This window comes from Gobius niger, assembly GCF_951799975.1.
Source record: "Gobius niger genome assembly, chromosome: 18".
NCBI lineage: Eukaryota > Metazoa > Chordata > Actinopteri > Gobiiformes > Gobiidae > Gobius > Gobius niger.
Window position 1 is genome coordinate 19,428,011 of NC_136869.1, and position 14,654 is coordinate 19,442,664.

Genomic DNA, 14,654 nt, shown 5'->3' on the forward strand with positions numbered 1-14,654 from the left:
ACTATAAACAATAGCTATAACTATAAACGGTTACAATATTGTCTTCATTACAAGACATTACTTTTATACTGAAACCGTTGAAAGTTGACAAAGAAGTACTTCCGCTCAGCCGTGTCACGTGACCCGCGTGCCCTTGGCTAACATTGGCATGTGAGCTACAAGAAACATGTCTATTCCTAAAAAACCCGGTGGGAAAGCATTCGAGGTTTTGCAGAGTTTACCTCGCATTACTTTGGCAAACATGCGGCCTGAGCCCGGATCCCAAAAATTGGTGAGTTTGATGTTTGAACGCGGTTAGTTGTTTTGTTGTGTGGGTAGATGTTAGCTAAGCGCATCATTCATGCAGCACAGCCACGATATCGATTCATGTTCGCCTATTTTTGTGTTTGTTTGTAGGAGAAGCGCAGGGGAAGAGGGCAGCATGGGGGCAATCGAAGCGGTCGGGGGCATAAAGGCGAAAGACAGAGAGGGAATCGACCACGCTTAGGCTTTGTCGGCGGCGGAACTCCTTTCTATCTCGCAATTCCAAAATACACCTACAATGAAGGCCACAGGTAAGCTCGTGTTATGTGTCTGACAGATCCATGCATGCCTTAAATATGCCCTAGTATGTGCCTGGGATTTATTTAACCACCTTCCTTCTTCCAGCCGGCGGCCTCAGTACCAGCCCCTGACGCTCAGGCGACTGCAGTATCTTATAGATTTGGGACGAGTCGACACAACGCAGCCCATAGATCTTACCCAGCTGGTTAATTCCAGAGGAGTCACAATCCAGCCTAACAAGAGAGACTACGGGGTCAATCTGGTGGACGAGGTATGGCCGAAACAATGTCATCCTAAAACAACATTACTTTTTTCAACAAATAATTTAAAGCTGGGGTACCTGATTTTTTTGGTGTTGTAGAATACATGGGTCATTCTTTACATGTGGTGCCTTTTGGATGTCATAAAACTTAAAAACAAAAACAAAAAAAGATTTCCTCCTAAAAACAAGACTGTATACCTACTGAAAAACATAATGGTCATGCTCAATATGCTAAATTTTATATTTTGTACAAGTTTAAAAACTCATATACTTGTCACAGTGTCGCTAGGAAGATGCCCACTGTGTTAACCACAGAAGAATTTGGTTTTGTGATTTCTTAAAACTTCCAGGACAAAGCAAAATACACACAAATTGTTGCATGTATTATCCAACACCTCATTTACACACACATTTATGTCAAGAACCAAAGATGTATGATACATGTAATTTTAATAAAATGATAACAAAAAACATCAACTCAACAAGGTGAACAAAGGTCAACACGGTGGACTATGTTATCCAAATAAGTCAACATAGTGGACACTAACACGGTGGACATTTTACAACAAAAATGTATGTATTTTTGCCACCTCAGAGTATGTTGTAAACTCAGCAAAAACCTTGTTGTATTGTTTTCGTCTAAAGTTTTATTGAGCGATGGATGATACAAGTCTAATTCAATATAGTGGAATTTATCCTGGGGGTGGCCGTCCCTGCTTCACTTTGTCACAACTCCATGCTGTATATGGGTGTGAAATGTACATACAATTACATTCTTTCAACAATTTGAATACGCAGGAGGGATTGTGAGAGCTAGAAACAAGTTTGGGCCAAAACTAAATTTGTCACTGTTTGAACAGGACAAATCCGGTACCCCAGCTTTAAAATTACAATATCAAAACTGGATACAAAATTTAAAAATATATATTATTGAGTTTTATTTAACCAGGATAGTCCCACTGAGATAAAGAATCTCTTTTTCAGAATATATAGAGTATAGTCTGATTTTTTTTATTATTATTTTTTATCACCCAGGGTGCCAACTTTGAAAGATTAAAAAAAAAAAAGGAAATTAGACAAAGTTTAAGGTAAAAAGAAAAAGGAAGCTAAAATAATCGCACCTTCCATTGCATGCTAAAACTGTATTCATGCAAATAGAGTGATTGATCATCTTATCACAACAGCAGATGGCGCTGTAGAGCCATTGGTGGGTAATTGAGCTGTAAAAATAATCTACTCCGCTTGTTCTGTTCCAGGGTTCTGACATTTTTGCTGCAAAAATTAATATAGAAGTACAGAGGGCTTCAGAAGGTGCCATAGCTGCTATTGAGCGAAATGGAGGAGTCATAACCACCAGTTACTACGACCCCATAAGCCTTGGTAATCTCTTTTTTTTATTATGACAGATTTTCTTTTTTTGTATGAACATATTTGCTAATAATATTATTCGCATATTTTAGGGATTCTCATCAAGCCTGTCCCGTTCTTCATGAGAGGACAACCTATCCCGCGCAGAATGCTACCGGGAGAGGATATGGTGCCCTATTACTCAGATGCAGAAAACAGAGGTTATTTGTCAGATTCAGATAAAATTCAGGAGGCACGGATGGCTTTGGCTCTCAAGTATGGATACACTCTGCCCGACATTTCCAAAGACGAACTTTATCGCATGCTGTCTATGAGGAAGGGGGTCAGACAGCTCTTTTTTGGCCTCGCTCCGGGATGGATCGTTAATATGCCAGAGAAAAAGATCCTGAAACCTACAGATGAGAAACTGCTCAAATATTACAGCTCTTAGTTTGTAAATTAAATGAAAATAAATGTACAGTGTCAACTAGCTGTGGTGTGCGCGTCTCTCTGGAAAATAAATACGAAAGCGAGTTTGGTATTGAAAAAGAAATACATTTTAAATCAAATGACAAAAAACATATAATTCCTACCTTTGTATTTGATAATTATTCATCTACATTTGCAGTAATTAACATGGCCAATCCAGAGCTGCATGATGGAAGGAACGTGGTCTGTAACAGGTGAGGGGGGAAATAAGGAAAATAGGATAACTCAAAGAATGAAAACAGGAAACAGATGCCCAGTGAAGTGTGTTACTTGCAAAAAGGGTAACATACATCTAGAAGGGGAGTTAGAAATTAGTCATACGCAGCTGTATCCTGGCCTGGACATTTCAAAAGGTCCCCTCACCCCCGCTGCAAAGTACAATTCAGGAAAAAACGCATACTTTCTGCCCCTTTAACCTTGTTAATGTTATTTGCCATTAACAAATTAGATTACAATGTTACCTGATTTTTTTTTTTTTGTGTGACAACATGATGAAAATCTTAATTGAAGTTGCTGAATAGTCAGAGATGCATTGTTGTAACTCTCAGGTACATGTATTATTCATTTTCCAAAGAAGCCAAACGTCTCGTACGCTATTTATAACTTGGCATTTCACTCCAGATATTGTTTTAAAGTTCTGCCCCTTTTAAAAGCACTATCGAAGGAAGCATGTGTTTTGTGCGTGTTGCCTAACCAGTAGGGTTCCTTGATATTTATGTGAAATAAGTAATTGCAATGTTTATGATTAGCACTGATTAGTTTTGTGATTTATGATTCATGTTTCTGTTTTTAAATGCATATTTTTAACTAGTTCAGAAGAAAACTGCAATGTGACTTGCCAAACAAATACAAGAACACCATTCAGAGCAAGTTTGTGGAGGTCTAAACCAAAGAAGCAGGTTTTACAGATGATCAATCCCAATGAAGACGGATGATGTAGTTGTTTTCAGAGCACATTATATTCCCAAAATAATACGTTCTTGGTGATTTACTAACTGCGACACATAATGTTTCGATTGCACACAGAAAGCATCTTGCTGTTATTGTTCACAGTTTAGTAACCATAATTATTAGATAAAAAAAGCAGCATTGTTTTTACTTTGATGACTTCTTTCATGGTTTTGTGAGTGCTTCCTTGAATCTCCCCTAGACCCGTCTAATAAACTTCACAAGTTGTGGATGCCTGCATGCGGGCTTGCCAGGAAACCAGCCCAAATCCTTACCGCATCATACCTAAAATAAATCACACCACAGGAAAGAAAGAGCACAATCATTGTTTATGGCTGAACTACAGTGCTTATCTTCAAAGCAGCAGATCCTTTTGAGTCTGTGTCAGGCTCACATTTGCAAATACATACTTGAGTCAATGATTGGGCAGCAATAGAACGGAATTAAAAGATTTTTGCGGGGACACATTTATGTCCTTTATGCCATATTATTGGTATAAGCAGTTTAACAGAACTGCTATTAATCCAATGTGTGAGTCTCCCTATTCACACTATTTAATTAAACATCCAGACCATGGCGCAGCAGAGGAGCAAGCCCAGATTGTTTATGTTATCTGCTTTGATTGAGACAGACACATATCACAGTGTCTCACAGCTCTCAGTCTAATTTCAGTTTATAATTAAGGATAATTACACCTAATGGAGAATACTCTGTCTGCTGAAGTGCCAATGCTGAGACATGGAGGATGAGTGTATACAGTGTTGCCTGCTGTGGCAAGCCTCCACCAGGCACAGCCTCACTGTATGGACCATACAAGACCCATTCAATTCAACAGATAAGACTTATCAGCAGTCAGAATGCTGCTCACTTCAGCATACAGTCCTTTATTTACAGAGAAAAGAGATGGTGTCCTCTGCAGGTTCAGCCACTTACTAATAAGATCAGACATAGTGTGCCACGTGATCGTATTAAATCACAAGACTATCACGTTCTTGTATGCTTCGTTATATCACACATTAGGTGACAAAATACTGCAAGTGACAGCACAACTGACTTTTTGTGCAACCTTACAAAAAAAGAACGACTTTCAACCTCAATCCAAAAACTACAAGAGATTATGAATTTCCTGGTTCTGCCGATGGACCACCTGGGCTGGAACAGAGGCCTGCGTTGCTATTTGAAGTCTGGCTGAGCCTGCCTTGTTATCTGTGCTCTGAGGTGGGGACCCATTGTGTTCTGCTAATGAGGCTACATTAAGCCTGTCTACACCAGGGGGCTTGTAATCCTCTCAGCTGGCCAGTCGTAGACCGAGCAGGGGCTGTTGACACTGGGAGTGTGGAGGCTTGCACTTGGCACCCTGGGCCTCGGGCCACAGGGCATCTTCTCACACAGCAAAGTCCTGCATTGAATGCTGTCTGTGTCCTGTATCTTCTTGATGCTATAGCCTGCTGTGCCCATACAATACAGCACAGTGCAATACAGTGGATGTTGGCACTATTATATTCCTTTCACACCTCCGGCCATGAGACAATGAGCTCTGTATGAATGAGCCACTGTAAGGAAAGGCAGTGGGATGGCAATGACAGCAGCCCAGAATACAGTACTTATTTAACGGACCCTATACCACCTGCACTTAGCTTTCTGTCACATAAGTGCCAAGATAAGTGTCCTCATGAAGACCAGAAGCACATCCAAGTTATGTCAGGACAAGTGGAATAGATGTTTTACAAGACATTCCATTAGTAGACTCCGCAAGCTTCTGCTTCATGAGAGAAAAATAAACCAACTGGTGTAACAGATCAGCAATCCATCTCCACAAAACAACAAAATCATACGCCTCCAAAAGCCTGTAGTCCATTAGATGCCAGTGCTTAGAGCCATGGATGCTGTTCTCCCAGTGCCATCCGGAACAAGACTGATCCAAAGTGAAGAAGAGGCAGAGGACTGTCCCATATAAGTGTTCTGTCCAGTACAATGGTACATTGTCATCAGGACAATCCCTTTTCACAAACATAGTAGCCATTGAGCCAAGTTCTGCCCTTGTTTGATGATGAGACAATGCAGTGATATCCCTCTGTCGTCACACAGATTAACATTCATCATACCTAGATTACAGGCTAACAACACCACTTTAAATCTGTAAAATAATTATCTTGTAAGTCGGATGAGCTGGTAGTCTTAAAGAAGCTATATAGACCTAGGCTAATGGCTTTTTTCTTTGAGTAAATAAATCCCTATAATCTCCAGTTAGCACTGTCTAATACAGTATTATTTTGCACAAACTCGCAGCTAAGCGCAGCCGAAACTAAACGTTATTGTATTCACGCTGTGTTCTTCAAACTAATTGATTCAATCCATTAGCCCTTTTGAAAGCGCACTGCAGCGTGCGTTCCGATTAACATTTGGGATGTGGATTCTACCCCTAATACTGACCCCCGCCCCCTCTCACCCCTTAGGCAAATATCCTGGATCGATTGAAGCAAAAATACGTTTACAATTTATAGCCGAGTGACCTGATGCGTTATTGGTTGATTAAAAGAGGTTATCTGTAAGATAGGGCAATTTCTAACGTATTTAGCGTCATCTAACTCCATCAGATGGTCAAAGTCAAAACTAGGCTATTCTCCCTTTGATCAATAGGTAAATGGTTTTCCTCGGAACTTGATAAAGAAACCTCCACAAATAAACTATTCATTGCGTAATTCGTGCGTAAGGCTAACCTGGAGCTGGAAATGTCATCGGGTCCTTTCTCCATGAGTATTAACACTCATGACATGATTTCAATCCACATATTAACACCATAAAAAGACTGCGTTATCGACGCGTCTATGAGACAAAGCCGGGCAGGTGCAGCTATTACGCACGGTGTATTGCAGCGCCGACGCAACTGCGGGGCATAATGACGGTAATAACTGCAGTCTAATGCAAGTCTTGAGGGCCCATAGGTCTATCCACAGAAACTGCAGTGAGCACCTGCATGGAGCTCACTGGAGGTGACCATGCAGGACTGAGATAGAAGAGTGTCAGACTCAGGCACCGCAAAATCCACAAGGGTATTTTTGTGCCATATCGTTTTGATCATGCTAAAACAAAGAGAACGGCAGATAACTAAACAGAGTGCTGCGACGCGCGCCACTATAGCTGTTACAACAATACAGTATTATGTGCGATTAGAGCGTGTAAAAATAAGTCACGTGTTTAAACGGTTCCAATTAAGGGCTCGTGCGGTTTCTGTGTCTGCTCCTGTTGAGTTTTGACAGACGGCAATACACGTCACCTACTGTCGGTCTGTTGAGACCGTTTGATGTAACACAATGTGTGTTGAACACAGTCATGTTAAGCTACATATGACTGACGTGACAATGATGCACGTTTTTGGTTAGTTCTGCAGATCTTCAGACCTTTGTGTATCCTCCATGCGTTATGCCAGGCAAATATTTGCGCGCACCTGTAATCGCGTAATAAACGCGCCTTGATCATGCGTGTCTGCTTCGTGTAAATGTTCCTTGATAGAGACAAAAGATGACTGATAAGAACTGAGAGCCTCAATGTAATTAGTAACCAGACCATGTCTCATGAACACTTTGATGTGCACCTATCAGTACGGGCAACTGATTGGATTCCATTTCTCAGATCTCCAAACTGCAATATAACATTTGCCTCTAATAATAATTATAAGGCCTCAATCCCTAGTAAACATGGCCCCTAATAAGTATATCAATCATTTGTTGTTAGTCTATCCGTGGCCTATAGCCTATGAATGCGGCAATGTTTGTAAATACCCATGTTTTGCTGCTCTTTAGTACAATTTGAATAAGACTTCCATTACAATAGATGCTCATAAGAAACCAATAGGGCCATTAGTTCAGTGACATGATCGTATGTCTGATATTATGAAGTTTCGTGCGTTCGTTGATTGGAGTTCGGATGGGCCGATGACTGACCTGAGAAAACACCTTGATTTCACACCTCGGTTCCACTCCTCCTGGCCTCCCATTGGTGGATTCTCTTCATAAAGGCTCGCATGACAGCGGCCTTCCACCAGAACCAAACCCATCCCACCAACATGTATTTCAGCCAATACCACTCCGCGATGGACTGCGCCGAGGACGGAGACCATGTGACCGAAGTGCGCTCGCCGAGCACCGGACCGTCAAGCCCCCTCTCGGTCAACTCGGATTCCAGCTGCACCAGCCCGCAGGCCAAGTCCTCCACACAGCAGAGGGTCAGGAGGCCTCTGAACGCCTTCATCATCTGGACCAAGGAGGAGCGCAGGCGGTTGGCTCTGCTCAACCCGGACCTGGAGAACACCGACCTCAGCAAAATACTCGGTAAGCCCACACTCGTCAGTTCAGTGAGGCGACGCTCAGGTTTTAATGTTTGGGTTAATCTAAGGCCTTTTTGACGACCAACTAATCAACCATGCAGCAATGAGACTACAACTGTTATCCTATCATGAGAACAAAGTGATGAGGGTAAACTATTGTATGTTTATGATCACATCCATAATAGGAAGAGGTCATGTGACAGAAACTCCACCAAAAGCCTATATTAATATCATTTTATTATTGTTTTTTTGGCATAGTCATTTTCTCATCATTCTCATTATTTGTATGTACACATGACTTATCTCCACAATCTCCTTCATGTGTCCCCAGGAAAGACTTGGAAGGCCATGTCCTTGGCAGAGAAGCGTCCTTACATGCAGGAGGCCGAGCGCCTGCGGGTCCAGCACACCATCGACCACCCCAACTACAAGTACAGGCCGCGCCGGCGAAAGCAGCAGAAGAAAGCCTCCACAAACAAGACGCCCCTGACACCCGAGACCCCCATGCCGCCCTCTCTGCCCCACTACTACTCTGTCCCGTACGGCCTGGGCTACCTTCAGGCTGCGGACACTACATTTGAGGCTCCCCCCGCCGATCAACAGCTGCTCCTCAGCCCGATGCAGTTCCGTGTCCCGTGCATCCCCAGCGCCTCGGACCACTTCGAGGCCTGGTTGTACCCAAGCTCCTCGCCGGACTTGTACTTGGAGCAGATCCACTTGGACACTCTGTATGATTTGGATCGGAGCGAATTCGAGCAGTACCTGGGGCCTCCCAAATCTGTGGACCCCGGCAGCTACCAGCTCAACTGCAGAGAGGGGCGCTCACTCTCATAACACTGTAAAGAGGGCAATTACTTTGTTCATAGTCTGTATATAGTGCATTTTTGTGTGAGTCGTCTTCAAATGTTATTCATGTTGAATGTCAATAAATAAATCTAATTCTTATTTTTACATGTGTCTCCTCAAATCAGTGAAGTGGTGTTAGAGATTTAATTATTTCAGTTTGTTTTCATACTAAGCCAGGCATTTTTTACAAGCGTAAAAAGAAATATCACATGATCCACAAAGACCACTTGTTGACAGAATTTTTCATCTCAATATAGTGTCTTTCTCTCATAGCTGGGTAGTTTGGGTGTCGCGGGCATTCAGTGCAAAAAAATTGCCGTTTCATTTCAAAAACAAAAATACATACATACTTATATCTTTATAGCACAGGCATTTCCACCCAAAAGTTTTGCTTTGGTGGAGGTTTGTGACTTTTACTGACAGATTTACTCAGCTCGAGCTCCCCGCTTTATTGGTCAGGTGACACACAACAACTAATATCCTTTGGAAATGACTTTGCACCCGGAAACGGCATGAGTCACATCTTTAAAATATGGGGAGGAAGTGATGCGCCGGCGAGCAGGAGGGAGGGGCAGAGAGGTTGATTAGGACAGAACACAGCACCTGAGTAAACGGAACTGAAGTGACGCGTGCCCGACTTCCCACAACAATATTTACACGAGCAATGCGGCCAACCAATGCAAAAATGATCATTAAGAAGCAGCTGGCAGAAAGTCCCGCGATACATCGGACATGTGTAACCTCAGGGCTGTTTTCCTCCGACTCCAGGCCCTCGGCAGCAATTAGCAAACAGCAAACGGGACTTCCTGAAGCACAAACAAGTGGATGAGAGAGTAGGTGGATAAATAGGGGAAATGTTACAAAGCTAGAACATAAACTGTATGTTGGAGGTTTATTGACTTTGATGGGCAGGAGAGTCAAACAATACTGTATATCCCAGGAGAATCTGAAAAGGTAAAAGTGAGAAGACTACACAGCAAATATAAAGATTGCCCTTAAGGGGCAATCCATTTTTAAGTGGACTTTTTTGGTCTCTAAACATATACACTTTCACCTGGAAGCAAACTAATCTTCACAATATATACAATTATAGCACTGACTCAATGTTTCCCCATAGATTTATATGGGGAATTGTAATTTCAAGAGGCATTTCTCAAAATGCATTTTTATCACAATGGTGCATCAATATCTATTTAATCTATCTAATATAACATAGGAGTGTCTCCTAGAGCAGGGCTAGGGAAGTTTGCGGCGTGGAAGGACGATCATCATTGCCAAAACACAGTGGGCCGAACCTCATCACTGTAGCTCAAAGTAAAGAACCATTTTCTGCAAATGCCAATGTTTTACATTTATATGGCCAAGTAGGATGTTTTGCCAGGAAATGTAAACAATACTAAAAGTATTTACTTTTCACATTTTTACAGGATTTTAACAGGGATTTGATCTCTTATTTACATAATTATTTTGTTTAGTTTATTTGTTTATTTGAGCAGTTATTATTCTGCTCAAAAAGAGTGGACGCTTATGAGCGCCCACCCCAGAAATAAATAACAATAAAAATCTTCATATCACAAAAGTACAAAGTTACATAATACAAAGTACATAGTACAAGGAACACAGGAACAAAGCATGCACACGCACACACAACAATAGGATAAAGCTTTATGATTTAGCTTTATCCTATTTTAATTATTTATCATCATACAATCATATTTTTGATTTGCCTCATTGGCAAAAAAGAACCTGTTGCACTTCAAAGTGGCTATTTTAACACAGACCAAACAGAGCATTGTTTCATGTACGAGCTCTAGTACAAGCAAGTAACAAAACGATCAGATGGTTACAAACGTTGAAAGTCACTAGTTTCATGTTAAAAAGGCACATTAGTACATATTACACTCCGTGATCTTGCTACTTCCCAGTTGTCATTACCATCCTCAGTATAATATAATATTTATTTGGCCCCCTCACCAAACGTTGCCTACTCCTGTCCTTTAAACTTTCCAGTCTTGGACTTAACTATATTTTAAAGATCTTTTCAAGGGATTTAAAAAAAAATCTAATTCCTAGATTCCTAGAATAAAAGAAAAAAAAAAAACAAGGCAAAACTTCAATTTCTACAGATTTTTCCATTAAAAAACGGTTTATTTTAAAACTTAACAAGATATCCAAAACCCCCTCTTTGTAATATATCAACAAAATAAAACCATAAAATTTAAACCTGGCTCGATCCATTATTCAGATTTCGTCACCGAAAATATGGGGAATTTTGGGCAATTATTTTTATATGAAAGAATAAAATGACAAACTTGCAATACATTTTTTTCCTCACATGTATGTCAGTAATCAGCAAAAGTGTCAAAACGATATCTCTAAATTTAAGGCAATTTTTTTGTCTTGCCTCAAACTGATCATTATGGGCTTAATCCACCATTTTTGTTTTAACATGGATCTTTCTCAGAAGACTTACATTGGGCCAAACTATAGGAGAGTAACAACGCTGACAGATAAATGGCATCTAGGGTCAGGAAATAAGCACCTAAGTATGAAAACCAACCGTAGTATTTCATATTTGAACATTTCCACTGATTTACTATTATGTCTTCCTGGGAATGTAGAGCAGCAGCGCAAACACAATCTCGCTACGGACAGTTGGTTGGAAAGAGTCTTGGACATCCACCAAACCCCACGGGCAAACAACTGCGGGTTTCAGTTCCCAAATGTGAACGTGCCGAAATATGAAATCAGTGGTTTTATCGTCTTATTTCAATGATTTTGTGAGGTTGCATTTTGTTCAGTCTTGCACTTGCATGTAAAGTAAAAACAAGGCTCCCCCACGTGTTTTAAAACAGTATCCATTTTCAAACACATTTATGTAACATTTGTCGGGAGGCATTTCTCCACAAATGGTTCAGGAATGTCTGAGCTTATCACTGTGACACTTGACGGCGCGGACGGTATGAACAGGTCAAAGAGTGGATCGAGAAGACGCATTCCTGCTCCGTTCGCAGATTAAATATTCATACAGTGGCACGCAAAACTGTTGACTTTATACCAACACTAAAAATAGTGCGCGGCCCCACATTTGTGACATTCTTGAGATTCGGGAGAGACAGAATTAGATCTCTCTTGTCTTACCTCCAGCCCGAAGGATCCTCAATGATTTCCTGTTCGGGAGCAGCTTGGGCGAAGGTGGGCCTGCCGTCCACAGATAGTGCTCATCCGAGTATTATCCTGCAAGAAAGGAGGAAACAAGCAGGAAAAGGCCCCGATGAGATACTCTGCTGTGTCCTCATCCCAGAGAAAGTGTGTCAGTCACAAATCCTACGGCAGTGATGTTTTCTGTTACAATGACTATGTAACTATAACTTAAAGAGTACAGATTGATTTTTGCTCCCTCTGACAATTCTTCAATCTTTAACTAGTGTCAATAATAGGGCTGGGCACTGTTAAACGTTATCTGTATGGTATCGGAAAAAAAAAAAGTTTAGGTACTACTGTTATCAAAAAAACTGGGAAAAAATGTTCTGTCTTTAGATCCAAATGTTGATGCTGTTGGTCCAGAGACAGAATTAAAGGAAGTGACTTGGTTGTTTCTTCCCAAATGTATTTATTTTTTCCTTTTTTTCCATTTTTTGCCCCATTTTCTTTGCCCAATTTTCCCCCATTTTTTTTTTACACTTCTTTTTAAATTAATATTGCATTTTTTTCCCGCTTTTTATTACTAATATTTTCCAAATTTCCTCCAATTTATTCCCTTTTTTCCCCCCATATTTTGCCCAAATTTGTTTTACATAAGTTTTGTTTATTTTTGCCACAATTTCTCCCAATGTTACCCCAATTTATTCCCCATCGTTCACACATTTCCACAGATGAACCTGATATTATAAATGTGCAGATCTCCCACACATTACTGTTACGTTTTAAGGTTCTAGGCGACACATAGTTTAGTATAGGTATCGTTAAAGTGCTGGTATCGGGACAAAATGTAAATAATGTGGCTTAAGTAATTGTGTCTGTCTGATCACTTCATTATGAGTTAGTAATTGGGCCCATCTCATTACTTCACTACAACCTCATCAGTCCAGACACTTTTTGTCACTGTTGACTCACAGCCCAGACAAAGTTCAGGCGCCTTTAAAGAGTGTTGATAAACTAATAAACTATAAATAATTGACTGATTCAGTTCTAATTAAAAAGCAAAAAATGAAGATAAAATGAGTGTAAAAATCTCACTTATACTGCAAAAGTAAACTCATATGTTTCTCCAATGGCTGATTTGATTACTGGATTGTTTGGTCTGCATGGTCAGCCGAGATAAGTTATTGCTTATTTAATTTAGGGTGCTGGTGCTGTCAGTGCTGTCGTGCCGCAGACAGGGACCGACCAGACAGACTGATTAATGTAACGGACTGAGCGTCTGGGGGTGACCTGCTGGGCCCATGCAACACACCATCAAAGTCCCATGGCCGAGACGCTGACGCCTGTCAACACACACTCATCATGATTAACGCCGAGCGGCTGTAGAGTGAGTGGTCTGTGGTCATTACAGGAATATTACAGTTTAATATTGCAATAACGTGCTTCATGTCAAAAGTTCCAAGTCTGCTGCACCTTTGCGGGCATCTGATTATGTAAACGGAGAAATATGAATGCAGATGTGGGTTGTTTATTAGGCAATAGGCTACATCTGGAGGACAAGATAGAAAAGCTGACCTGATTTGAATTCCCAGTCTAATGATGTCATTTATATTTATTTTATATTAGATTAGTATACTATCATCAAAGGGATCATTTTGCCACTTTTGTCAACTGGTCTCTGACACACCTGTCGCCACAATTTTACAAGTGAATATTTGACATTTTCGGCTATTACTATTTTATTGTTACATATAAATGATCCCAAAACTTTAATTGCTTATCACAGGAAACTGGTCAGCTGATGCTGCACATTTTTGTGTTCATTGGTGAATAAGACTTGGCTAAAATCGGCGCTGAGCCCTGTGTGCTGTCAGGGGCCCATGTTAGTTTGTGTTGACGTGTGTTGTTTAGCGCCTGTGATGATTGACTTAGAGGGGTCAGCCTCACAGCTCAGCTGGGCCTACTGTGTGCATGAGGCAGGAGCCTACTGTGTGCATGAGGCAGGAGCCTACTGTGTGCATGAGGCAGGAGCCTACTGTGTGCATGAGGCAGGAGCCTACTGTGTGCATGAGGCAGGATCAATCACTGTGTGCGACTAAATAACAGTGGACTTATACTAGCTGTAAAACAGGGTGCAGATAAAAGAAAAAAGAAAGCACATTCACATTTCCCTAAACCATTACACTAAACATGAAAGGAGGAGATGTGAGTAAAAATAAGAGTGAGCTCTACATGGGGCAGTGCTGTGTTCCTGTCAGCAGTTATAACAAACACAGTCTGTGAGTGGCAGCTTATTGTTGAGTGTGTGAGTAGCCTCACTTCCCCGTGAGGCTCTCAGGAGGAGAGCAGGCTGTTTGGAAAGGCCACATTCCCTCAGCCTGGAGCACAGCTCTGTTATTCTTCCTGTGCTGTGTGTGAGTGTGTGTTTGCTACAGTCGCAGCTGGAGTGACAGGAAAGCCGATCTGGAAAAGTACTTGGTGTATGTCATCGGTGATTACAGGACGCCCGCACAGCGCCTGTACCAAATAATGCTGTCCCAAGAGGCTACAAGTGTACCACTCCTCACTCACGGCCTCGGCATTTCTGCCGGGTAAGGAATGGCCAGTCCAGCCTGGGCCTGGCTGTCAGCAGTCTTCCTGTGGAGAAACTGAGAGGAAGCTCCACCAGCCTGAGGTGGCCACTAACACAAGCACAACACTTTCATTTTCTTTGACTATGATGCACAAACTTTCTTTGATTGAACAAGA

General features: G+C 41.4%; 2 protein-coding genes across 2 annotated transcripts; both read left to right on the forward strand.

Annotated features, from left to right (window-relative positions):
• Positions 1-92: 92 nt before the first annotated feature.
• mrpl15 (mitochondrial ribosomal protein L15) lies at positions 93-2,632 on the forward strand. Its single transcript, XM_079576550.1, has 5 exons — positions 93-271; positions 397-554; positions 649-814; positions 2,062-2,185; positions 2,266-2,632. The coding sequence occupies exons 1-5, from the start codon at positions 167-169 to the stop codon at positions 2,601-2,603; spliced, it is 891 nt and encodes a 296-aa protein (XP_079432676.1). The 5' UTR covers positions 93-166; the 3' UTR covers positions 2,604-2,632.
• A 4,981-nt stretch (positions 2,633-7,613) lies between these two features.
• Positions 7,614-8,750, forward strand: sox32 (SRY-box transcription factor 32; the record flags this gene model as incomplete). The annotated part of the gene is made up of 2 exons (XM_079576367.1): positions 7,614-7,920; positions 8,248-8,750. 2 exons carry the CDS (start codon positions 7,614-7,616, stop codon positions 8,748-8,750), a joined length of 810 nt encoding a protein of 269 aa, XP_079432493.1.
• Positions 8,751-14,654: the final 5,904 nt, after the last annotated feature.

Excerpts from the sequence above, each read along its gene's own strand:
- mrpl15 (XM_079576550.1), top strand. The coding sequence starts at position 167 with ATGTCTATTCCTAAAAAACCCGGTGGGAAAGCATTCGAGGTTTTGCAG. Across the intron at positions 272-396 it reads AGCCCGGATCCCAAAAATTG|GAGAAGCGCAGGGGAAGAGG; the intron begins GTGAGTTTGATG and ends GTTTGTTTGTAG. Across the intron at positions 555-648 it reads ACCTACAATGAAGGCCACAG|CCGGCGGCCTCAGTACCAGC; the intron begins GTAAGCTCGTGT and ends TCCTTCTTCCAG.